The following is a 27,734-nucleotide window of genomic DNA, read 5'->3' on the forward strand; positions in this document are numbered from 1 at the left end:
TGACATTAAGAATTAGCAGCAGTTCTCTTTATTGGAATCATATTCCCTTCTCAATACACAGATACGTTGAAAATGGTACTTTTCCACATGTGGCCAACAAGACTTGATCAAGAAATGTCAAACCACATAATTAGGCACTTCTCAATGGCTCAGTTGTAAGCTACTGCAACAAGACCTAAGAAATCTAGGACTAAGCTGCACTGAAATTTAATTTTTGGCTTTTAACGGTTTTTCTTGGTGCTCTTGCAATTTAAGAATATGCTTCTTAGAAGTTTTTCAGCAAAGCATGGTTTCAACAGATCGTCTTATCAACATTAAAAAAATGTTGATACATGACATGACAGAAAATTTAAAAAGTAGCTACAAATACATTTTCTAGCAACTAATTTCCTCTGCAATATATTTGGCCATTTTGATCCCAAACATGACTTGAGTTTCATTTAAAAGTCTTAAAATTTCATAAGAATCTATGATTTTCCAGAAGCAGCCTTGGGAAAGAAAATGAAAGAAAAACCCCCACCAGTAAACTTGGAAGGGTAAAGCAACACCATAAAAAAATTACTAATGAGATAAAGATGAGTAACTGGCAAATCTAATGTAAGTCCCTTTTAACACAGCCAGCAACTACAGATTTGACTTCAATGAAGAGGCAGAACTCGGGACTTCTGGTTCTCCAGGGAAAGATGCAAGGCACCTCAACCATCTTCCCACAGTTGACACATTTCAGCATTTGGCACAACACAGGGATTTACACACAGAAAATCTCCCTGGTCCTACTTATTTACTCATTGTGCTACTCAGAACAGAGGAAGACCAGCAGTGTCAAGTCACAGACCTTGATGCATCCAACCCAAACATTTATTTTTATTTTCCTTGAGGCAGCACACAACAATATTTTTTCTGATACACAAGTCCTTAAGAGTTCCTCTGCTATTGGATAAAATAACTAAGACAAATATTAAGTGAAGAAAATTAGCTTTATTTATGTAAATTAGAAAAAAGAATTGTTAGAACTTTCATCAATTTGTTAATTCTGTACAATTTACAATTATATTTATATACAAAACTTCTAATAAAATACAGTACATCACACTCTTCCTGAGTCACAGTGTGTTTCTCAGTTCTGTAAATATTTTTTTCTTCTTCCTTTTAAAGCAATTAGATTCAAGAAGGAAATCATATCCTCAGTTTGACAGTGTTTGGTTTAGGTAATACTGGTATTAAGAAAGAAGTCAATGCATTGTACTTAGAAAATACTTTATAGCTATTGCAGTTTTGATAGTTATTTTTCTATATTAAAATATCCTTGATAAAAATGTTAATTACATACTTCTTATTATGAGTTTGTTGCACTTTATTTATAGCCACAAGACAAGGTGACTTCAAATGTATCCATCTGTCATTGCAGAGATACAGAAATTAAGTTACATATATATATATACATCAACGATCATTCAGGGATCAGGGAACATCCGTCCACATAGAGCAGAGGTCTGAACTGAGGCACAGTACGTTAAAATTGCTGTCCTATCCTGGACAGGATATGTAAGCTCCAATTGCCTGGCTCCCCTAATAAAAACTTATCAAAGTACACATCCTGAAAAGTGAGACTGTGTCAAGCAGCAAGGCACCAAGCCTGTCAATCCTTACATATGCATGACAGTCCCACTCTGGAAAGAACCACAGAGTCCCCAGAGAGGCATTGTAGAGCTGTATTTCACAGCATTTGTTACATCTTGGCCAGCTCAAGATGTTATTAGGATTAAAGCTATCCATATTACCTTTACTGAGTTGAATTTTCTGAGATCAGCAATAAACTATTGTAAGGCTTAAAAGGATATTTAATCTGTTTAAAGAATGATGCAGTGTATTGAATTAGTAATTAGCATAGATTACAACCTGTAAGTAAATTTATGTCCCTGTTAAATCCAAAAACCAAGTACAGTAACTTATTTTTGACAAATATTTACTTAATAAAAAAAAGTTAACTTTACATAATGGCTAAGTGTGGGATGCTCCTAAATATATCTATGGTAAAATTCACTATATTCTTTTTAATATAGGCATGTGCATGTCTGATATTTTAGTCCAAAATAATAAAAAAATACAGATTTGATGACCTCTGATTTATTCATAGTGTTTAGAGATATTTAAAAAGTCTTACACTAAGAGAAAGTTATCTAGAGACTTGCTTTCTCTTAAAAATTTTCTGTAATACTTCAGCACAAACTGAAATACATGAGATCAACTCCTGACAATCCTTTGTGATTAGAAATTAAAAGGGATTTTTTTGCTGTTGATACCAAAGTGCGTAAAATTACAACATGGGGCTTTAAAGAAAATTGGTCTTTAGCTGAATGCTTGAACTTTTCCCAGGATTTTTTGCATGTTTAGTAGTCTTAACTTTGATGCCTTCTTGATTGCCTTTAACAGCTGACTCAAGCCTGGCTTTCATAGTTGGAGAGGAGGCCATTAGTTTTTTAAAAACTGATGAGTACTGTGGACCAATCTGCATCAGAGTTTGCAAAGCAAACTCATGTAGACTTTTTGCCGAGATTGTAGCAGAAACCAGTGCATTTTCATCCAAAAGAAAGGAAATGAGGATGGGAAGAAAGCAGGCCACCAAGTGAGCACCTATAAACATTGAAAACAGAACTTAAATATATGATTTTTAAAAATAGTGTCAAATTCTAAATGGAAGTATTTCTCCAAATTAACATTTAATTCAAACTGTAAAGCTGCAAAGGTTAGCTGAACTGTAGGGTAAAAAACCCAACATTCCTGTGACCAATTTTGTTAGCAATTAGTGTTCAGGACTGAATTCCTAGTGGTCATTTTGGTTTTATTTTGTTATTTATGGCAACTTTGAGCATCTGTAATGCTTTGGGTACAAGAAATGGAAGTAACTTACGGTGCTGTTCCTCAGCAGCTGCTGTCAGAGCTGTAATCACCTTTATTCCCTCCTGAATGACTTGAAGTTCAGCAGCATTTTCAGGTTTTGCCTTTTCTGTTTCCTGCAGTTTCCCCACAATGGATGGTGCTAAAGAATGGATATAAGGGTATGACACAGTTTTGTTTGGATGCTGAAAGATGGAGTGCAGCAGCTGGTAGCACTTACACTGTACCTAAAGGGAAAACGAAATTTGCAGTTACAAAGTGGTACACTTAAAAATACATCTCTGGGTGTTCTAAATCTAACAGCTTGTCAGATAAAAATTTTGGGAGGGGGGAAAATGTGCCTCACAGCTTGAAAATTCATCAGGTTGTAGGCTGCTCATGTATAATACTTTATAGGAGCATCATAACTTGTAATCAATTATTAATAGAAACCAGATCATGCTTTCTGTTTCTTTCATCAAGTCTTACATCTTCTGTCATTTTTGAGTTAAGGAAAAAAACCTATTTTTGTTTGAATATTAGTATTATTTTGAAAATACTCTCTTCTTAGCAAAAGTGCAATAATACTGAAAAAGTGGTGCTTAAAATATAAGCAATATCCCAGTCAAACTGTAGGCACAATTTTAAAATGCCTTAAATGGTGCAGAAGCTTGCATCTTATTGGAAGTCAATAGGACTGAAACTGTGAAGTTCCTACCCAATTTCTGAATGGCTCTGATGCCTAACACTTGGATAAAGTTTGCAAATGCATGCTAATATTTCCTTGCAGTCATATTTGGCATTTCCAGTTTCCTAACAGTGAAAATCAAAGTTTACAATATTAGGAATGTACTGATATATAAAAAAGAATTGTCTTATATTTATTTCTCAAGTAAATTAAACTTTGTTTAATTTTTTATTACTACACAAATATATATAGAGGAGATGCAAGAAAAGCAGTTTACAGTGAATTCTAACAAATATGAAATCTAATGCATGTTATTTTCAGAACTTAACTTCGAAAGTGAGGTAGCCCCAACACCTAGAAAAGCCATTTGTATAAATACTTTTTTTCCCTGATACACTACTTTTTTAGGTGAAGGTCAGTTATATATGAACTGTGGCACTATAATCTAATGCCACTACATGAAAATATTTATGCTAGGTCAGAACAAAGCATTAATCTAGTTCAGTAAGCTGCACCCAGCAGTGGCCAGGAGCTGATGCTTATGGGATAGTAAGAGTTTTGTAGTGGTACTTGCTCCAGCTCCCAAAGAATCATAGCTGAGGGATTTCCTCTGTAAAAGATAGTATCTGTGTGTTGAAGATAAAATGAACAAATAAAATTCGACAGGTGCCTGAAACACTACACAACTTTATCATGTACTTAGCAATGTATAAAGCACTGAGTCTGATGCAATAAAAGAAATAAATTATAGGAGTCCAGAATTGCATACAGAACAATGATTAAATGCACTGCTGGACATGTTCTTGCTCACTTGTTCAAACTGTATTTTAAAATACAACAGATATAGTCAGGAGAGAATTAACTTCCATCAACACACAGGACTAACAGCACAACTAAAATAAGCCAAGGTTCATTCAGTATGTAGTGATATTCTTATAACTTCACCAGTACTTACAAGAGGATCTTTTGAATCAAGTGTTATTTTAAATTTCTCAATACAACGCTTCTGAAGGCACTCTACAGTAGTAACTTCTGGGCTGGTAGACATAACAAATACTGTAATAGCAGTGAGAAGGCTGACTTCATCGAATTCTTGGAGAAGGCCATCTACTATCAACAAAGTAGTTGTTAGATTTACATTAACCAAGGAGATTGTTAGATTTACATTAAAAATTCTGTGAGTTTAAGTGGTACAAAGAGGTGGAATAGAAATACCAATGTCTACGTTTCTTTAGGAACCTCTGTTTTTAAATACACAACATACCCTGATACAGTGGTATGGACTTTTACTGCAATAAAAGCCAAGGCCAAAATGGGAATTTAGGGGTGATCATATGCATACTTAAAATTACAGCATACTCCTATTCTACTGTTTCTTTGTATAAAGTACAATAAATATCTCTGAAGAGCGAGTATGACATATTAAAGTACAATCATTTTGAGAATAATATAAAACTTGCATTTAGAATATATTATTTTCTTGTAACTTAAACAGTTTTGTAAAGAAAAGTTCCAACAACAAATTACAACTTAAGAGATTAAACGTAAGGAACAATAAAAATACTACAAACTCAGGAAGTTGAAGCAGCAGCACACAGTAAACTGATTGAAGACAAAAAATTCTTTTCTTGCACTACTGCTTTAACACCCTTTGCTTCACTACAGACACTAACTCTTTGTGGAGAACCTGCACTCAGTGTACAGCTGTCTTTTACGCTCAGCTGTACACTGAAGCCCATTGCTCCTGTTTATGCCTTCGTACCATGGAACTACACTGTGGCACTACACAACACAAGAGTAAGCCCTCAAACCACTGTCCTGGTTTCAGCTGGGATAGAGCTAATTTCCTCTCAGTAGCTGTTGCAGTGCTGTGTTGTGGATTTGGAATGAGAATGGTGTTGATAATACACTGATGTTTTGGTTTTTGCTAAGCTGTGTTTATCCTAAGTCAAGGACTTTATCCCTTGCCTCATGTTCTGCCAGTGAGAAGATAGGCAAATGAAACTGGGAAGGAGCATAGCTGGGATGGGTAACCTGAACTGACCAAAGGGATATTCCACACGATAGAACATCATGCCCAGTGCATAAACTGGGGGGAGTTACCTGGAAGAGAGGATGATCTGGGTTTGGGAAGCGGGGTCTAGCATTGGTCAGAGGGTGATGAGCAACTGCACACTGCATCACTTGTTTTTCCCTTTTTCTTATCATTATTATTATCATAATTCACCATTATTACTTTACTTTACTTTAGTTTCAATTATTAAACTGTTCTTAACGTACAAGTTTTACTTTGATTCTCCTCCCCACTCCACTAGGGTGGGGGGAAGAGGGAGTGGAGGTTGAGCGAGTGGCTGCATGGCACTTAATTTCCAGCTGGGCTTAAATCATGGCACCCACGTTTATACTTTTATAGATGATGACTTCTCATATGCACTGCAGGGACAAGATCGCACGATAGTTTCAACAGTACTTGGTAAGCAGCTAATTCTCTTGTGACTAAGCAGTGACTAGTCTTTTTTCAGAGGTGCCTGAATTCAATTTAAATAAAACCAAGCAACATTTGTTTTTAAATTCATAAACCCAACATTTGTGCTTACCTTGATCCCAACAGTCAAGCACTGTGACCAAAGCACTACGTAGAAGATCAGTCCAAGCATTCTGACTCTTCTCTGCTCGAGCCATTGGAGAAGACAAGAGTCCTTTAAGAGCTTGTAGAGATGCAGCAACTGTCAGACGTAACTGGCCATCTTGCAATTTCACAGCAGTTTGTTTAAGTACTCCAATAATTAGGTACAAAATAGTAGGAAGAACTGAAACACTTCCTGTAAAACAATGCAAACTAATTTAACAGAAATCTAAAAAAAATGCAGGTACTTTTTAAATTTAATTTTTTTTTTAAATATTGAGGTAGTTTTCTTGGATTCTCTTTTTTATTAATAATTTATAATTTTTAAGCATATCTATGAATAGAAGCACTGGTAATTTGGAGAAAAGATTTGAAATATCATGTGGCCTGCTATAGCAAACAGGGAGTCAGACTGCATAAGTGAATTTAAACCTTTTCCCCTTTAAAATTAGCATTATATATCTTTTCCTCGATCACTTTACTACATGAAGTGTAGAATTATGTCATATTCAGAGAAAAGCAAGAACAGAAAAACAGAACCACTAAGGAGGTGGTTCTCATGGAAGAGAAGCCATGGAAGTATATATAGTAGCATATACAGTATATACTAGTATATATACTAGTATATATCTACTGTACATATATATACAGTATATGTATAGTATATATACTGATACATAGTAAATTCTTTGTATATACTACTACATAGAAGAAAACAAAGTATAAGCATCTAAGTATACTTTGCACATGAAGACAATACAGTGAAGGAAATTAATGGGGGTAATTTCAAAACTGGCAAGAGGAAACTTCTACTTAATGATGTGTGGTTAGCTAAAGATGCCACTGCTCTAGGAAATCACTGAAGTCAAGAGTTTAGTAAGAGTAATAAGGACTTCTGAATAAATATATGTATAAAACCCCCTAGAACTAAAATAGAAGCCTCTAAAAATATCTTGGAAAAGAGAAGACCTAAGGAGAGAAGGGGATTGTTCCTTAGGCTACTGAAGAGATTTTCATGTCTGAGAATCTGATAGTTGACCAGTTGTAATGACAGAGCACTAAAAATATTTTAAAATTCAGAGGAATAATGTGGCATAGCAGTGTCACTTATTTTTATGTCTTGGAATCTAACAGTAATCTAGAATTCTGCATATATTGGAAGCAATCTAGAAACCTGCGTACTTATGTGTTGCTCCTGTCCTAAGTTAGGACTCAGCAAAGCACAGAGTTAAGCATTTGGGTTAATATGCTTATCGCATTCCCTAATCAGCAAAACGCTTACGTTTTTAAGATTTTAATACACTGATGTTCATGAGAGGCCTGTTGAATAATGAGGGCCTCTGACTTATGCACAAGTATTTTTTGAAGCTGAGGACATGTATTTTTGAAGAGCTGAGAATTTACTGTTGGAATTCAGTAGGAAATTTAGGTCATGAACATAATTTACTTGCAAATTTTTTTATGCACACACATCATGACAGGTGCCTGAAGGAAGAGACATGGCAGTCACAGGACTGTAACTTCAGTTACCTACTAAAGGAGAAAAAATTATGCAATTCCACAGAGGAATTCTCATCTCTTTGATTATGTCAGCTGACTTTTGGAGCTGCTTCCTTATTCAACTGACTGTATAAGCAAGCTTCAGCTCCTCTTTTTAGTCACCTGAACCAAATGCTTAACTTCTCTAGTGTAAACATTCCCTGTGGTCTGATCCTGCAAGCTGTTTGCTAAAGACGAAAACAACTACAGTGAGAAAAAAATCACAGATTATTTTTCACACAAGATAGTTGTCCTCAGATTGAGTGGTGCGATGTGTATTTCCTCTCACTTTGAACTGATAAATTAACAGGCTGCAGATGGAAATGAGAAAGCAAATCATCACCTTACAAGGATTGCAAGGGCTTCCAGCTACTCCATTTGGAGTATCATATTCCCCAAAGAAGAATAATATAACAGAAAACAAATTTTAAAAAAAAGAAGAAATTTTCAGAGGTGGTAAATGCCAAGAATTTGTATAAGGTGTAACAAAAATACTTAAGGCGGGAACAGAGGAGTAGGACAGAAATGGTTTATATGTGTGGCTGTAACAGTACTGAAAGAGTATATGTATGAATATGACATTGAGGGTTGGTGGTGGGGCACCCTCTTAAAGTTTGGAGTGAATCCAAAATGAATCATTGGTAAAAGTCAACTAATCTGAGAATTCAACCGTAACTCCTTACAGCTGTTTCTTAATGTGAAGGTAACATCACACATTTCCCTTTTAAATTTATGTCTGCATTATAGACTCCAGAATAGACAATTCAAGTAGAATATAATCATGTAGCTGTTGTTTACTACCCAGTACAAAATGAATCTATTAATTGCACTGCTATAGGGTGGGAGGAAGAGAGAAACTACTCATTTAACTGCTTCAGTTTTGTAACTTGTTTTGCAATTTGACAGTCAAAAAAATAATCAGAAAAGGAAATTGTCACAAGCAAATCAACAAAACTTGCTGCCAGATTTAACCAGCTAAGAAATTAGGTAATAACAAGGAGACAGAAGGGCCTAATATTCTTTCATTAATCTTTTCTTGTGATGAAATAGCATACCTTCAGGAGAGCAGACTGCAGGAATATCAGAGAGAATAACTAATGCCGCTGCTACCAGTCTACTTCCATCTTCTGACAGTAACAGACGTTTTCCAGGTTGAACTGCAGGGCTACAAGTTAATTTAGGGTTGAGCTGGGGAAGCTGTCTGACAAGAATACAAACACACAGCTCCAGTGTTGCAAAGACTAATGATTTCCCAGGCACCAGTCCCCCTGTATCTTTGCCTTCTCCAAATTCTGGTAATGTTTCCTTTTCTGCAGCACCATCATCAACTGAAAGAAAAACAAGAAATATAGCAGAAGTCTGCAGGCTGTGACTTGTTTCCAAAAAGTTTATTTCTTAAGACTGTTTCAGTACCAAATTATAATCTCGACACATAATGTATGTGCACAGGTATGTATTCAAAATTCTACTAGCAAACATCCATCCTTCCAAATAAGCAAACTACGGAGTGAGTGTCAAAAGGCAAAAGGGTGTGCAACAGACTTCCACATACAACATCCTGAGGCACCGAGCCAATATGATGTCACCTGATACAAGCATTTTGATTCTTCTCCCAGTTTTTTCCTTTTAGAAAATGAATGTTAGGAAGTTACAATCAGAGTAACTACTGGAGCCTGGCTTGTAACAGCTGTGTGTGGCAAGTCTGTCCATTGCTCAATTGCAGCTGACCCCAGCTTTTCACTAGGACTCCTCCCTCCCTGATACCACCCAGCTGCAGTTTCTGCAGTTTTTCTCCTCACTTTCTACCCTCTGTTCAACACCTAAACTACCTGTTATCTATCATACTACCTGAATTTCTAATGTCAGGAATATGGACTGTCTTAAGTAAACTAGAATTAGAATCTAAATGTGAAAAACTTTAAGATGCATCTTGGAATCCAGTTTTCCAAGAAAGAATTGCTTTAACCCTGATAATAGGTACTCAAACATCTCATACAGCACTGTACCTTCTGCACTTCTCCGCTTTTCCTTCACATGTTCCTGAGCTGCAAAAAGAATCAAGCGAACCACTTCAAGGGCAGCAAGCTGAATATCAGGCGATTCTCTGGTCAGTATCAGTCGATGCAAAACATTCAGCAGCTCTACACCCAACTCCTACAGCAAGAAAAACATCTAATATACCTTAATTTTAATGCAAGAGTTTTAGGAACTTGTTAGTACTTGTTACAGCCAACAGTATTACTCTGATTGATCTCACTAAGGAACACAATGTAATTGACACAATCATAGGAGTTGGCATTTTCTTCAACATCCAGCTCCTAGCTCCCAATAACAGCAGTCCCAATCAAGTCTCCCAACAAAATACTTATCATAGTAATTTAAGACATAGGGTACTTAAAACAACTACAAAAACCCCAAGTAATCCTTATCTTATGGCTTCTTAACTCTTGAAGGTGGGGACACTACATTGTATCCCACCTACCCTATGTGCATTTGCTTGGACAGAACATCAACAATCAGCAGAACTTGGCCATGTCCACAGGCTTTATCACTTCTACTGTGTTAGACAATTGCATGGCACACAGGATGGTATAAACTGTAATTTAAAGGAAAAAAAATCAAATTTCAGATTACTGCTTCTTCTTAGGATCACCATTGTGTAGTGCTTTTTTTCATTTTGCCTTTTTTCTTTTTTTTAGTATCACTGCTTTTGTCCAGTCTTCTTTTATCAACTTTGATTTTTACAACAGAATTAATTCAACCATGCCTTGTCAGAGAGAGTAAGAGAACTCTCTTTTCCAGAATTTTGTCTTTACCTGGCTCTCATCCTACTCATCTAATTATGTCTTCCTGACGAAATGCCCTCAAATTCTCTGCCCCTCACCTTACAAATTCCACACTGTGCTCTTTTTTATGTTCTCCCTCTACAGCTCTGGATTTGGGTAAAGCATATAATTTACCTACTACTTTTACACTGAAGATTCCTGGAAATACAAGAGATTGTAGAGACTCTTCAGACTAAAACTATGCCTTAATTCTGGGGGGTCATTTGGTCATTATGCATTACCTGATCACCACCTATTTTAGACCTTGGCCATGGAACATCGAAGAGTGCCTGCAGGGCATGTAAGCAGGCAATAATGTTCTCCATTGCTGCATCTGATCGAGGAGAGCAGAGGAACTCCACACTAATTCCTGTAAGCATCAGAAGAAAAAACCCCATGTGTGCTTGAAATTTTAAGAAGTAATTTTTTCGACTACTAGGTAACGTCACAGAAGGTTGAGCAAACATAGAAGTAGCATTTTAAGTGAATTCATCTCCTATTGCTAATAACTCAGGGCAAGAACTCTATTTCCATCAAAACAATGAAAGAAACTTCACCTTCTAGACAGTATAAGACCCAATTATAACTGGCTACTAACATAAATAAAACCCCAGCAATTTCTGAATAAAACACTGAACATGAGGTCCAATGATCAGACAGGATAATTCATAATGAGTATATAGCAGAATATTTGCCTAATCACTCTGATTTATGTAATAGAAGGAAATGGTAAAAGTAATAGTAGTTCACAAACTCTAAGGCTGGGGCTTTATCGTCTCATTTTAAAAAAATGCTGAAGATGCCAACTACCACAACTACATAACCAGCAGTAAGTAAATTACATGAAGCCTAAGCTTGCAAACTGTAGAGCAGATAAGAGCTATCTTTTTTCTCAGCTTTCAGGACGCCTCAAAATATTGGAGATAACAGTCATATAAACTGCAATCCATAGTCCAGTTGTACAGGTGTAATTCCAAAATGTGTGATGACTTGGGAAACCAATCAATGTCCACTAAACAACAGCTGTGCAACAGAAAAGTGGTTTTAAATGCTTTCCATTTCTCTGTAGGAAGTTAAAATTAAAATGTTATTTTATTCAAAAGCAGAATAAACAAGCCAGATGCCCACGGTCAAGTAGGTGAAATTTGATGCACTAAGCAGTAGAGGAAGCAGGGAAAATGAGCAGCTTTTGTATCAGAGGTCCCACTTTTAACTGAGGGAGCAGTACATTTCAAAAGTGAGCTGGCTCTCTTGCAGAAAGACTGGGATTCAAAAGAAGACATATGCAATAAAGTCATACAAACTCATTCCAAAAAGGGATTACAAAAGAAGGATACAAAAGAGAGACCAAGAAAAACATATAATCAGAAATGCCTTATTTTGTAAATTTAGAGAACTGGGACTAATTCAACTACCTGATTAGCTTCTGCAGTAGCAGAGGCTTAACAGAGCTTTAGGTGAATGTAAGGAAACACTACTGTGTAGGTGACCAAGCACTGGCACAGGTTGACCAGAGAGGCTGAGTCTCCATCCACAGAGATATTCAAAAGCTGTCTAGACATGGTCCTGGGCAGCTGGCTTTATGTGACCCTGCTTGAGCAGGAGGTGAATAAGGTGACCTCCACAAGTCCCTTCCAACCTATACACTATTGTGTGATGTAAAACTGTACTTCAGTGAAACTAATCCATACACTCTGTAACTGTACTGGTACAAACACCATAAAATCCTCCCTTGACCTTGCATGTTTATGAGCAGAGCAATAGGCATTTGTTTAGGGTTTGTTTAGCCCACAGTGTTTTTTGTACCGTATTTGGGAAAATGACTTACAGTTTTCTCCTTACAACTTAAAATTCTTCTGACTATATGTTTTTTGCGAAAGATGTGATATTCAATGATGCAGTTAAATTTTAATAATTAAATATTTGCCTGCTGAAAGTTTTTTCTAGTAAGAATTATATTGAGTTACAGCATCTAGGCAGATTATGCACTCATTCACTAACCCAAGATAAGATGAAATCTGTCAGTATTCACATCCTCAGGAGATTTCACCAAGGGCCTGGTAGAAGAATCTTGACACATGGTAGTTGGGGTAACAGGTCTAGAGAGATTTGTAACTCCTTCATCTGGATCAACAACAATGAAACCTGTGCTAGTAAGCCATAATGCTGTAGCATAAAGTATCAGTGCCCAGGAGTTGTAGTAATGAGGTCTGGCATTTTCAATTGTCTCTGCTGTATAAAATGTACCACCTACAAGAAAAGAAATTAGTTTTAAGGCATTAATTTATTTTCAACTACTGTATTTTCTCATTCTTAAAACAGGATTGCGTTTTATGTATGACTTTTTTTGTAAATGTTTAGTATTAAAATTCAGGCCAATGAGGGTACTTCATTTAGATTTATTTGGACAGAATCCAATAGATTACCCATTTCTTCTTTCAACCATAAAATTAGCCAGCAAATAAGAATACCAAACCACTCTTCACATCCATGAAACCTCTGTTCTCAAAAGCAGTCCTGATCTTTAAATAGGTCCATAGGGTTATTATCTATACAATTTAATCTTACTATGATCTTAACACAAGTCGGTTTGCTTACAAGGGACTTATGAAAATAGAACTCATTTGCCTTTTTACCTTCAGCAGGTAGTTGTGATGCATATTCTGGAGGCAAAGTTAAGAGAGCAAAATCCTGAAGTGCAGCAAGCCAGAGCTTGCTCAGTGTTCCAAGATCTGCCTGTACCAAGTCCAGAAGTCCACTGGCTGAAAATGTTGTATCTCTGTAGCTCTCTTCTGAGGAGTTTGCAAGTTTTAAACAGTGCTTGTGTGTATCACTTTGATTTTTCTGCTTTTCAACTGCAACTATGTAAACCTGTTGATATATTTGGATAGAGAGTTACAAATATTAACACTTGGAAAACTACTGTGATCACTAGCATGACTGTTGAGCAGGCATGAGATTTCCTAGAATCTATTTCTGCTTCAAGTCCAGTAGGCATGGATGAACAAGCACTCTAAACATTCTGAATCCATTCCCCAGCTAATCATGATGCAAGAATCCCCAAAAAGGGAAAACTACTAAAATTCCTACCTGCAATTAAGTTCCCTGCTCTTAAAAATTAATATATTATTTGTCCAGTTTCTGCTTCCAACCATCAAACCCTGTTATAGCTACAAGGCTGAAGAATTATCAAATAATATACCTATAATAATGATTCGGAAACAACAGTTAACCCATTCCTAAATATTTTTTTAACTGAAATGCTATATGGCACTTGAAACTGACTTCTCAAAATTATGTGTTACTTCATGTTAGCAGTAAAGAATGAAAAGTACAGTCTTGCATACTTTGCAAACTTTGGGTGTTACCATCTATAGGTTAATTTCAATGCTAATTTCCCTAGATATCTCTCTGGTTATCAAAAATATAGAATTGAGAAAGTTTCAGACAAACAGCCCTCTATAGTATCTCCAAAATGCCCCTGGAGGGAAGCTCTCCTCAACTACAAAGGACACATTTAGATGCAACAAATCTCAAGTCAGCTTTGTTGAGTACTAGTCTCCTGCAATTATGATTTCTGTATCTTTTTCATGTTTGCTAGTTGTAGTGGGTTATCCCAGACCAGCAACTAAACACACACCAAGCCCTTTTCTCACACCTCCCTGCAGCAACAGGATGGGGGAATTCCTTCAACTTCTGTAAACAAGAAATAGGTAAGATTCTAACGGAGAAGGAACTGCCTAGGGCTTAAGTGAAATATTTGTAAATTACAGGTCACAAAAGCTTTTAGGAAGCTCTACAGAGTTTGCTTTGAAGAATTCTAGTGATCTTAATTATAGGCTGGAACAATCTACAGATCTTCGTTTCTGACAGTTGAGCCTCACGTCTAGTCTGAATTTTGTCCTGGCTTCTGACCAGTGAAAGGTTGTTATATGCTATAAAAAACCTGTTCTTTGTGTAATTATTTTAAATTGATCATAGTACTTTATCTTTTCCTGAACAGATTAAATAAACCAATCTACTTAAATCTCTCAATGTAAGTACGTTTTCAAGACGTTTATTCCCACCTGCTAGCTTGTCTCCAATGGCTTTCCTATTTTGTCAATATCCGTTCTCAAATATGCACACAAAACATTGGTATATTTTTCTACAAATGTTCACATAAAAACTATCTATTGCATACTTTCTCCTCCAAAGTACCTTCCTGGTTATACACTGAAATATCATCCACCTTCAGAGCATGCTCATATTTAGCTGGTTATCAACCATCAGCATCCAAGGCCATCATCACTACTTTCTAATACATATCTTTTGGAGGTGGTGTACATGGTCCACACTTTTGACTTTTAAATATTTAACCCTGCATTTACACATTTTAAAACAGGTATTCACATGAGCTGACTTTAATTTAACTAAAGCAGTACTGAACTGACAATATTAATTGAAAATATCTATTTCAAAGATACAAAATGCCAATAAACAATGAGAAAAATGACACCTATTTAAAATGGTACCTCGAGTGGACCATCATCATAACCACATATACATTTTTAAATGGACTATTAGAATATATTAAGGAATTCATATTTTTAAGTATGAGTCGTTATTCTTAACTTATAGTATAATATAACCAGTTTAATTAGCAGTGCTTTTGTCAAGTTTACAAAGTTCATGTACTTTTAGAGGTAGAAAAGCAAAACAATGGGTCAGCACCTTCTATTTAAAGAAGTATGTTAGAAATTCCTGAAAATTCTGTCTGAAAGGTTCTAACTCACCTACCAGATATCAAGACTAATACTGCAGAGCTGTTACACTAACCTCTGCCCAAGCCTTTAGGACAGCTAGTACTTCCATGGTTGAGGTGCTTTCATTATATTGATGATTTTGTGCTTCTTTTCCAGCCTGCACTTTGAGCAAAGAGGACACAAGCAACTGGTGAACCCTTCGAAGGTCATTAAGATCACTTACTACACCGCTTGCTATCCAGGCACTGCATACCTAGTGTTGCAAAACAGAAACAATGAGGAACAAGAAAAAACCACCTGTGGATACTCTTTTTTCCATCTGTAAAATTATGAAAACCAGATTTAATTTCTACCAAGATACAGTTACTCTCAGACAGTATCGAATGTTAAATGACATCACAGTTAATATACTTAAGTAGTGAAAACCAAAACATTAGTGGGGTGTCACAAACAACAGCCAAAACATAACTGCTACAAAGTCTCTCAAAAGACTTTAAAGTGACAAAAATCTTTGTGTTATCACAACATAGAGGTGACATTATTTTTTGTGCATGGAAGATTTGAAGTTAGAGGATTTATTTCCTTCTTCTTGTGTTGCATATCACGCAAGAAAAAAAAAAGTATTTCAGAGGGTCTATTACCTAAGAGACTTCTGACTTTCAACACTTGCCTGACATGCTTTTGCTGTGACATCAGGAGGAGTTTCGGGAGCAAAGGCAGGCCTAAGTGCTGCTCCAACCTAAAGAGAAGTTATACAACATTTAATACATAGTGAACAATCAACTAAATACCTACTTTTCATAACCAGACTTTGTTACAGTTTTCCTTTATAAAGCATAGTTCCTTAGTCATTTTTCACAGACTGTTTCAGTGAGATTAAAGAGCAAAGAAACACTTAAGACCCTCTAAAGCTGAGATTCTATTTATGGAACTTCTGAACAAGATTTTAGGAAGTCGTTACTTAAGCCCAGAAAATTTATATAACCTTTTTCTGGATTACTATGATATTTTTAAGGAAAAAAAATTGATTTTTAACAGTTTCACATCTCCTAAACTTATATGAAACAGCTGATGAGATCTGTGCACAGTATTAGCAGAAACACCTTAAAGGTACTGAAGCTTAAAAGGAAAATTATCAGCTTTACTTGTGACCTGCTTGATGGTTTTAGACAGCAAGGACAGATGGCTTATTTTTTTCCCTTGATAGCTTCAGACTAGACCATAGCACTTCTTTCCCACAAAGGAGTGCCAACAAAATAGAATTACAATGGCAAAAGCAAGATCAAAGTAGATTAGGATGTCTTCAGTGTCAGGATCTCTCCAATTCTATGAGAGAAAGTGATCTGACCTATTCAGTGCCTGCTAGAAATTGAAGCTGTATGAGGCTTAAAACAGCTGTCTGTCATATTTAACCCAAGTGTGGTCTGGAATGCAAAATGACTAGGACATGTTTTCTGTAAATCTAAACCAAGACTTAACTCAAACGAACCTTATGAGTACAATCCACATTTCTACTTATTTCTAAGCTGAGTTTAAAATTATAGTTATTCCTAATATTTCTTGTGATACTTTCACACCCTGAAACCAATGCTTTCCAAAAAAACCCCACCAATGATCTATTTTGGTTTTGTTGTGTTCAAGAGGGGAAAATGATGAAACTTGAAAAACTTTGGAGCTGAAAAATTATATGCCAACTGAAAAGATGATTTCTAAGGAAGTTAAGTCTGAAGACATTAACAATACTTCAGTAACAAAGTAACTGAAATCCAGCTCTGCACCTGCACACTGCAAATGCAAATTTCTTTTAGTAATTGACTGTAACTCTAAACTTTCCTAAGTTATTAGCAATGGTGCTTACATTGGCTTGATATTGCTCCAGGATTACATGACCTGGAAACTCTGGTTCTGGAACAGCTGCAAACTTCCGAACAACAGTTTGCAACGTTTGAAGCCCAGAAAGACGAAGTTGATCACTGTGATCTGTGGCAGCCATGAAAGCCATACGGACCAAGTCAGCTAAATGCAATACCAAAAAGTCATCTGAAAACAGAAATTAAAAAAGCAAAATAGTTTTATTAAATTTAAATTTAGACATAATGTGTTTTATAAGACTGTTCCAAATGTTTTCAAAATGTATATTTTACACTTTACCCTAACCCATATCAAGAATTCACTTCAGGCAGCTTACACATACATCAATTTTACTTGGCTACCTTATGTTAGCTGATCTAGTCTGTTTTCCATTTAAATATTAAAAAAAAGTACTTAGAAGAAAGTATAAATATCTTTATGTATGAGACAGATTTTCTAAAAAAGAGTGTTGAGGAAAACACCTCCAGATAAACAGAGAGGTACTGAAAAATGGCACTGTATTTCTACTGGTGATTATGCAAATTACAGAAAGAGAAAAAGTGGCATTTTTTTAAGTCATACTCCCAGATACCAAACTGTGATGTTGTAGGCTGGTGCCAGCTATCACTTGTGACTGCCAGTGCTTATTCAGAAACAATGCCTTCCTACACATATGCCATAGTACTATAACCAGGAAACTGAGTGTAAATGCTCAGTAAGATGACATTCTTTTAGCAAATAAAAATTCTCTACACTTTAATGAATATAGGCTTCCAATCAGAGTAATTAAAGGCTTTATTAATTACAAACAACAAATTTATGGTTAATTTCATTAAGATGCAAAGAGCTAATACTTATTGTAAACATACTTTGCATTCTATGAAATTCTTCCAGTGCTTAACACATACCTCTTGAATCACGTTGTTTTCTTTCCTGAGCCAAAGTTATGTCAAAATGTGCACTGCCTGCATTTTCACACTGGCTTATAATTTTACAAACACACTCTGCAGCAAAAACTCTGGTAGACCATCGTGGATTTCGGAAAGGATGGAATCTGTCATCATTGTCAGACGTTAATACAGATACATCATCCACTTTGGCAGTTTCCTCTTCTTGAGTGGTATCTATTGATGCTACTGTATTGAAATCTGTATTTAGGACACAGGGGAAAAAAACCCAAACATAATATTCTTCCTTACTGTAACTGAAAACTACAGAAAGAAATCTCTTCAAAGTCTATATCTAGCCTCAAATTCAGAGGGACTTCCTTCAATCTTGGTATCTTAAAGTAAATGTCAGAATTAAAATATAACAAAACTGTCTACATTTGGTTGATATTACTTGCTGGAAGACAAGATCAATACCACAAAAGTAAATTAAGAACTGCAGTGAAAGAAGCAATCCAAAAAAGCCCCTTTTAATATAAGTGTGATGCATTAGAAGCTATAACTATTCCAAATCAAAAAATCTAAATCCAAGAAGTTTTCCTCCTGCACTGCAGGTAAAAGAATTTCCTTTACCCCGTCAGTATTCAGCACAGTAATAATTCTGTCTGCTCAAGAGTTTCATTATGATATAATAGGTTTGCATCATTCCTATTACTAATAGAAGAACGGATCAGATTCTTTTGCAGGTAATTGCACAGGACTCACAAGCTCAAACGTTTCTGCATTTCCATTTCTGGTAGAGAAATAAAACATTAGGAGTATAAATCAACAAGAATATGAACAAGGCAACACATCCTAAGATGTTTACAAGAACTTGTTCAATGGGGAAAAGGCAATCAGAAGAGAGAAAGGCATATTTCTCTGAAGGAATTAAGTTAAAGGATCCAATCTTTCCATATGAATGACGATTATACACTTCATAAATGGCAAACATTCAAGAAACATGAACACTTTCCCTCAGTGACATAGAGTACTGCTGCAAGACTTACTCTGATTGTGTTCTCAACTACAGTGTATTATGACTTACCAGCAGAGGCAGCAAGAACATCTTTACAAAGCTTCAGCCAAAAAGAGAGCTTCTCAACTGCCATTGAAGTAAGCATATGAGTCAGAGTCTCTTTGATATCTTGGCACAATTTTGGATCCAATTCTTTGTCCAGCAAGCCCAGCAATGCCCCCTCCAGGCCTATTTCTCTGATGTTCACATCTGCTAAGAACAAAGTCTGTGAGCTGAGTACTCTACATCACAAAACTGCAGTAATGACAACAGAAAGCCCACTGAAGGTTGCACACAGGGTCTCTTTTGAACAAGTACTTACTAGCCCTAAAATATTTTTGAAACAATTATATTTTTCACTTTAACACTATAGCTAACTTACGAATAAAAAAGAAACTTTGAACTTTTACAGAAACATATTAACAACAGGAAGAAAGGTGACCCAGCAAAAAATAAGAAGAATCCTACTCCGAATGTCACAGCATTACCATCACCACAGCATCTAGCTCCTGAAAAAAATTATTTCACTTACCTTACTTAATAAGATAATTCTAAAAGAATATTTTAACTTGAAATGGAAGTTAAAGCTATTCTCCAAAAAAGCACAAAACCAGACAAATGGAAATAATTTGTTAAATTAATATGACCGATTTTATTGGACCAATATTACAAATTTTAAATATCAGCAGTTTTTAAAAATGGCTATAGTCTATCTTTTCTGAAAATTTCCAAATGAGCTTGAACTGAAAGCCAAAGTGAAGTAACTTTTTAACACCACTCACTCACAAAACAGCACATGAGGATGAACTAGTGATCACTCTCAGGCCTTTTAGCAAAAAGTTAATACAAGAGCTACTGGCTAGATAGGCTTAGATTTCTCTGGAACTCCCCTTGCATTTCCTCATTTTCTTCATTTTATCATAATTTGGTACTATTCAGACAACTGAGGTAGAAAATGTTTTGCGTTTAAGATGTCAAGAGTGTAGCAAAGTTTTCACACCCATGGCAAAGTGTGTTTAAAATTCACTGTCAATATGTCAAGCTCTTTGATCTCAAAACTTCAATACACTACCTGGAGTAAAATCTTCTTTGCTCTCTTTCACTAGCGCAACAGCATATTCTGATACTTCAGCAGCTTCTCTTTGCACAAGCTGACGTAAGCAAGCTACCACTGCACGTCTCAGTAATAAGTATGAGCTACAGAGATTCATCTGAAACATGCAAGAAGATATAGTAAGATGGCTAACAAACCTCTGTGGCAATACCTCAGTAAGGCTGGTATTTTCTGAACAACTGCAGCTATGGCAAATCTGTTAAGTCAGTAAACACATAATGCTCTTTTTGCTCAGCTTTTTTTTTTAACCCCCAAATGAAAGGTTCTGCGAGTCCTGTAATCAGTTTTACAAAACGTATCAGTACTTTTAGCATTTTCTCTCCAAAGGCAACTTACAATATTGGTTTGGGGCTGGATCTACCTCGCAACCAATATTGTACAAAGACCCCCATTAACTTCAATGCCAGGTGACTCATGGTCTCAATGAACAATTAATTCTTTGATTACTGGGTATATGCATACAATGAGCTTGAAAACTCAGCACAAGTCATCATCAGATGTAACTAGAGAAATGTCAGTGAAATCAAGGGTGAGAGAGTCAATCAGGCTTTAGTAGAAAAGAACTCCATGCATGAAAGGAACTTCATAAGAAAGGGCAAAGAGAACACTGCTGCAGTTTCATTGGAAAAAAAATAAAAACTATATACTCAGTTTACATTAAATTATGTTTTAGAGAAGGTGAGAGAAAGGATGAGAGTTACTGGTAAATGTATGACACTGAGACAGGTCAACTCTCCTGAGCAGTCTCTAGCAAAAAAGTTCATAGCATAGTTCATATTTTAACACCAACAGGCCAGTGTGTGGGTTATTTTACTGGGAAATACATGATCATAGATTCCCTATCACTGGAATAAGGAAAAACACTTAAAAAACCTAAGACATAGCCTCAAGGGTTTTTTGTTAGAGTGGAGCTTTCTGTTTTTTATTTGCTTCTTTCAATTTTAAGACAATCCTGAAAGGAATCCTAGAGATATGATAAACTAGCTGTGTGGTCAGGCAAGATGGCTACAACAATTTTTATGCATCTTCTTCTAAATTAATCTTAATTTATCATTAAAAAATTGTTTTCTACAACAAGCAGTTGGGTACCCTTAGCTGTTACCATCCTTAAAATAGAGCTGAATGTCTTCTGCAGGAAAACCTTGCATTAGGCTGTGCTCCTCATTTGTCAGCAAGAGGCCAATATATGTTAGTCAAAATGACTAATATATACTAGTTAACATATGCTTAAAGAAAGCAACTTAAGGACAAAAAGAATAAGCACTACAGAATTTCAGCTTTGTTAGATTAACAAAACTCAGCTTCCTCTTTGGAATTTCTATGCATGCACATGAATCTACAATACTCCGAGTTACATAATTAATACACAAAAAGATACACTTTCTGCATAATTCTTCTACAAGGAAAGAAACCTGACACAATAGGTATGTCTGCAAGGTACTTTAATTGCAACTTTAAAAACAAGTGAGACTTTTAATGCAACATTTATGCAAGCAGGCTACACATTCTACTTCAAGTTGGACATGCATAAATTCCGTGCTCATTTTTAAAAGGGAAAATCAGAGGGCCCAATTGAGGCTACCGAAATAATGCAAGATGCACATTTTTCATCTCTCTCATTCTCCCACATTCTAAGCAGGGGACAGGACTAAATAAAAGACACAAAATGCAAGCATCACATTAAAACTTAAATGTACAAACAGTTCCCTTTCTGTACTTAACACATTAAAAACAGAATTATCCCTCACCAAGCACATAAATGAAATGTATTCCTGCCATCTGCAGAAAGTTAGGAAGGCTCTGGTTAGGATGACAATAAAATATCACTTGACATGCTAAAAGAAATTACATTAAAATGGTTAAAAGGAAAGATAAAAGATGAAATAAAAACACCACTGCAAACTGCAAAAGGATTAACAAGGCACAGGGACCTACCAACACAGAATTATCCAACAAGATTTCCTGCACAAAAACAAACGACAACCAGTCATGACAAAACCAAAATAGATATCACAGTGATATCAACCACACATGGAGACTGTAACATGTAAATTCAGCATATAATAAAATTCAGAATCTTATCTCAAACATACCAAAAGCCTAATTTGTTTAGTTCATTTATCTTATTTTTCATGTTGAACACACAGAAATTCCAATCCAACTGCCCCTAAAATTAATACTAAAAAAGTACCAAGACAACAGGAGAGCATAGTTATTAACATTGTATACTTATTGTGTTTCAAAATATCTTTAATATCTTAGAGCTGAAAACCGGCATTCACTGTGTTGAGAAATACTACATCATAAGCTTACACAGATAAGCTCTTTAGAAGTCTGTGCTCATCTAAGTTAGTTTTAGAGCTAATTTTAGACATGATTAAAAGCACACAATTTGTTTTCTGCTGGAGCCAAGAATTCAAATAGCAGGATAAATATGCATTATTGTTAGAAGCCCCATGAAAGATCCAACTGACAAACAGGGAACACTCTCAAAAGCTGAAGAATGGAAGCTAGATAATGACAAGCACATGTACACAATATAAAAAAAACCAAACCACAAAACATGAGCCAGTGAAGCAATGTGTCCATTGCCTAAGTCATGTTTTACTAGTGCTAGCAAAGTTACAACCTGAACTGTTTAAATACACTGGAGACCTGAACCATCCCATGCTGTAGGGGCTGGGAAGACAAGTGGAGGAGGCAGCTTGCAGCTGCCTGCACAAGAAATTCTGTTAGCATGACTAATGAGGGAAAAACGATATTAAGATGGACAAGAGGGAGGAGAGAGAGGAGAGGGAGGGTTATGAGAGAGTGGAGGGAGGTAAGAGGTGCAGAGGAAAGTGGGGGGTAATGGCAGGGAAAATGAGAATTTTAAAAAGGCAAGTTTGAAGGCACAATTTTACATAATCCTTGGGGAAAGAGGGTGGAGAGAGGAGTTGGTTCAAATGCTACTAAAAGAAGTAAAAAAAAAATTGTTTGGACATTTGTTTTCAAGATTTTATGAGTGCAAATTCATGTTTCTATAGATGAAGGGGAAAAAGATCGCTCATCTGACCTCAGGTTCTTTTCCTCTCCTGTTTTTCTTCCCTAAATAAAGAATGCAATGGTGAATATTGCATGATCTAGGGCCTAGCTTTTGCATGCTACTTCCCCTTAAGACTTCAAAATACAATGCAAAGGAGGACCATCACACCTTGTTCTCCAAGTTGCAGACATTTAAACTCATGAAGAGTAACTAGCTGAGGGCTACCTTGCAAATAAACAGCACAATGAAGGGCAGACTTCAGATCCAATAACTTATTCTGCTTCCCTAATGAGATGGTGATTTAGTGGGTGGAAACTACACAGATGGATGTAGAGCTTTACAAATGCAGAATTCTGCTTGTGCAATTATCTTCTCACAGACCTGCAAAGCACAACTTGAACCTTGTTTATGACACTGTTCAGAGACATATTGACATTTACTGAATTGTCAGTGCCAGCAACATTGGAAATTTCATTAGAATGAGAAAAGGTCACCCATGTAAGGCCACTGACTCTGGTGGACTCCTCTCTCAGGAAGCCCACAATAGTTTCTGGGATAGAGGGGAACATGCACAGGTGCATGAACACACACAATCAAGCCATGACCCCTGCTTCTGAATTGACTAAATTAGTATTATGAAGTTCATAAACTGCTGCATGAAGTACTTTGAGACAACCTGCAGAAACAATAAAAGTTAGTAATATTATATAGACAAGACAACTCTGTCATTACATCCTCTTTATTAGTAGGTACTTAGTATTAGTTAGATAGAAGCAGACTGTACATGGGCTTAGAAATGCTCCCAAGTGCTACCACATCCTCCAAGCAAGAGATGGACTGACATGGTTTGTTGTCATTTTATCAATGCAAGAAGAACTATGTTTTACCCAGAGAAAATAATTGTTAGTGTATGTTAAAACAAAGAACACTTCAGATTAGTTCCAGCTCTTCTGAAACTAGCATACCCATGTGTATCACAGTGTGGGGCAGAAAAACCTTCCTCAGTTTTTCCTAGCTCCCACAGTCATGTTTCCAGTCCAACTAAATAAAGAAAATGTAAGGAATCTAAACCTTAAACAAAATTAATATATGTTTAGTATCAATATACAAGTGCTACCCAATGGAAGATGTGAGTAAGAACTGTGTGGAAATAGATGAGATTAAAACAAAATCCTACCACATCTTTCTGTCTGTGGATTTTTCTGTCTCTCTGACTGACAGTGAGACAAGACGGTCTTATTAAAAAAAAACCTCCAAAACCCTCCAACCAACCCCCCCCCTAGCTAACCCCCCCCAAATCCACCAAGGCTAATAGCCACCAGAAAATGACTTTTTTTTTTTTTTAATAGAAGTAAGTACTTCAGAACAGCAGCTATTCTGAGACAGAGAGATACTGTGTGAAAACAAACCCCCCAAAAAACTCCAAATCCCACCCAGCAAATAAACTCCCCCCTCTCTTTGTCAAACAGGCTGAAAAAGTCTTGTTTATTTTTTCCAAAGACCTGATTTGACTATTACTTATGTGTTAGAAATTTTTATACTGACTGCCAAGATGTCAGTACACTGAAGCATTAGTACCACAGAAATTACAAAACAGAGAAATCTACAATTTTTCAGCATCATGAAAAAACAAAATGAAACAAAACAATTCCCAGTAATTATACACAATTTTTTTTTAAATCAATCCTTCAACCAAGACACAAGAAGCAGCAGAGGGAAAAAATTTGCCAACATAAACCAGCTGGTAAAAATCCAGCAAAAAGTTGTATTGAATCGTATACCCTGCCAGACAACTGGTCTTAATAAGAACAGCAGATTGCACTTGCAAGCAGTTCAGAAGGCCAAGATTTCTACAGAATGTGCTCATCTTGTAAAGGGGAAGCAGGAACTGAGGAAAAAAATGAAGATATATAGAATACTTGCCTGTAGGAGAACAGGAAACACCTCACACCTACATAGTGATCAGTTTCTCTGCTTAAAGGAACATCTGCATTTTTTAAGTGTTTATGAAAAATATGAACAAATTTTAAAATACAAGGATATAAACTAGTAAATATATACTCACACAGAGGCAGCTTACAAGGTTAGACAAGTTGACATGTCGAGGAGCAAACATGTGGAGCTGCTGAAGGCAAGAGATGGCTTGAGCTTGAACAAGGCAGTCAGGATTATCCTGCATCACTGCACAGCCCAAAAGGCAGGAAGTTCTTAAGGCTGACACTGTTGTACTGCTGCCTATATTGAGAATAAAGAAGGTAGGGTGTTTTTTTTTGTTTGGTTTTAAAACATATCTATTTTTAATAAACCAGATAACCTGTCTTTTTCCCAAGCCAGCCATAATGTTCATCCTCCTAAAGGATGATCCTTGTACCTGTGCTATACTTTGATATCAATGAGTAGTGATCACATTGTTCTCTGGTGATTTAGATGCAAATTTTACATGTCTGTATCATAACTAAGACATAGACGGGTGCCTAACTCTTGAAATATTGAAAACTTAAAACTCTTGAAATATGAACACCTTCTGTTCTCATGCTAGAATTATAAGATGCAAGAATGTAAGAACTGTAAAATGTAAAATTCATGTAAGAAATTTCAGCCCAAGGCAAGGCTTGGAGAACCAGTTCAAACAAAGGAAATTATGTCAAGAGATGCTATTTTGGAAAGCTAGCAGTCATGTCATCTTGGTTGCATAAAGTCATGGCCTATGAAATACTGTCTTACAACTATGCAAAGAAACTTAGCATCTGCTTACTTGTTACAGTGCAATCACACACATTCAAACAATGTTTAGCAATTCAGTTGCTACAGCAAACAAAGTTGACACTTTTTTATGCTATATACCTTGCAACTCAGGGCCCAGAGTGGTAATAAGTGTATTTAAACAGCGACCAAGGCTTTGATGAACTTCAGCGTAAGCAGGAGGCACACTCAACAACAACATGAGAACAAGAGATAAGGTAGGTTCCACATGCACATGATACAAGGGCCCAGCCAAATCTACTATTAATGACAGAGAGTGTAGTGCCCATGCCTGTAAAATAAGAGAAGCAGTCATGTAATGTCCATATGATATACATAAAACCTTTTAAAAATTTGATAGTTAAAAGTGTAATTCAGTAATGAAGTGTAATAGAAGTTGCACTTCTAGGTTCCAAAGGAACAAATAGAGAGGTTATACACAGAAACTTTATGAATCTGATGTTGAATAAGCCATTTTGAATATTTTACAAGGAACTGTATGTTGTGCAATGAAACAACCAGTTTAAATTTGTCATTGTTAATAAACAAAAAATTGAATGTAATAGTAAATGAGTTTAACTGTGATTATTATTCCTTAATTATATTCTATTACTTAAAAATTTCTTACAGTTCCTTGTGCAAGAACAAAATTGTGAAAAAATACTAGAGTTGCTGAAACAACCTACTGTTGTAGTCACAGTTACGTTGCACCAATGTCAACAAACAGTTCTTCTTTGTGCAAAGATACTGTGGAAAAAGCTTTAAAAATTCTTTAACTGATATTTAGACAAAAACATTAAATACACTCAATGTCTCTCAAAGCTATTCTGACAGATAACAGTTTTAGCCACAGAGAAATAACATTAATTAGTCTTCAAAATTTCTTGCCTTACTCAAGGATGTATATCCACCAAGTTCTACAGCATTTAGGCTACAAATCCCTTTTATTTACTATATGACCCTTCAACAAAAAATGCTGAGGTAAACACTGTAAAAGAGACAAAAACTGATACAAAAAAAAAAATCCCTCATCAACAAAAACCCTAGGTACTATCTAATCAAAGTCAAGATATAGGTGAATGTGAAACTAATCAATCCCTAAAACATTAGGTACTGGTTTTGGTGAGCCTTATCAGTCTCGCAGATCACTGAATAAGAACCTCCCACATCTCATCATAGTTCTTGCTATGGAAGATGTTGAAGGTGGATTTTGAACAGGGACTGTCTTCTACATTGCCTTTGTTGCTCCAGCCATTACCTGTGAGGTATGCCTATGAGGCTGTGAAGTGTTATTCTTACAAGAAAAAGAACCTTAAACTCCAGAATATAATTCACTTAATTTGTAACATAACATTCGTAACATAACATTTTTATATAAGTGACAAGTACCTGTACATCAGGAGAAGTACTGTCCTGAGACAAAGTATAAAGGATTCCAACACATGCATTCAGGTGCTGAGTAGAACCTATTCCTCCTAGGTACCTATACAGACATCCCAGAGCCAAAGAATGACCTGTTCTTGATACCACATCCCTAGCAGATTTAAGCCTATTAATTGAAAGAAAACTGTTAGTTTAATCACCAAGACTCTTACTACGTAATAAGCACATCTACAAATGAAATTTCTGGTATATAATCAGCAAAAAATTTTATTAGATACTATTATATTTCCAAAATTCTAAGTTCATGCATTGTCTCTTATCTGAAGAAAGTACCAAAAATATTTTAGATACACTTAAATGATGTTGCTAGAACAG

The 27,734-nt window shown here is 35.9% G+C and overlaps 1 protein-coding gene across 9 annotated transcripts in view; it reads right to left on the reverse strand.

Moving 5' to 3' along the window:
- Positions 1–958: 958 nt before the first annotated feature.
- Positions 959–27,734, reverse strand: part of HEATR5A (HEAT repeat containing 5A) — a 65,104-nt gene continuing 38,328 nt past the window's right edge. For 3 of the 9 annotated variants that reach the window (XM_069017760.1, XM_069017758.1, XM_069017759.1), the window contains exons 20-38: positions 27,366–27,525; positions 26,079–26,268; positions 25,300–25,469; positions 22,145–22,171; positions 20,168–20,306; positions 19,126–19,308; positions 18,060–18,299; positions 17,159–17,340; positions 15,971–16,039; positions 15,374–15,553; positions 13,192–13,426; positions 12,557–12,805; positions 10,798–10,925; positions 9,737–9,884; positions 8,786–9,058; positions 6,163–6,387; positions 4,521–4,675; positions 2,912–3,125; positions 959–2,634 (exon numbers count right to left, since the gene is read on the reverse strand). In XM_069017760.1, coding sequence (XP_068873861.1) covers positions 2,333–2,634; positions 2,912–3,125; positions 4,521–4,675; positions 6,163–6,387; positions 8,786–9,058; positions 9,737–9,884; positions 10,798–10,925; positions 12,557–12,805; positions 13,192–13,426; positions 15,374–15,553; positions 15,971–16,039; positions 17,159–17,340; positions 18,060–18,299; positions 19,126–19,308; positions 20,168–20,306; positions 22,145–22,171; positions 25,300–25,469; positions 26,079–26,268; positions 27,366–27,525 — 3,469 coding nt within the window. In that variant the 3' untranslated portion in view covers positions 959–2,332. The remainder of the gene's footprint in view (positions 2,635–2,911; positions 3,126–4,520; positions 4,676–6,162; positions 6,388–8,785; positions 9,059–9,736; positions 9,885–10,797; positions 10,926–12,556; positions 12,806–13,191; positions 13,427–15,373; positions 15,554–15,970; positions 16,040–17,158; positions 17,341–18,059; positions 18,300–19,125; positions 19,309–20,167; positions 20,307–22,144; positions 22,172–25,299; positions 25,470–26,078; positions 26,269–27,365; positions 27,526–27,734) is intronic. The other 6 variants (XM_069017763.1, XM_069017761.1, XM_069017762.1 and 3 more) reach the window with 6 other exon arrangements.

This window comes from Aphelocoma coerulescens, chromosome 5, assembly GCF_041296385.1.
Source record: "Aphelocoma coerulescens isolate FSJ_1873_10779 chromosome 5, UR_Acoe_1.0, whole genome shotgun sequence".
NCBI lineage: Eukaryota > Metazoa > Chordata > Aves > Passeriformes > Corvidae > Aphelocoma > Aphelocoma coerulescens.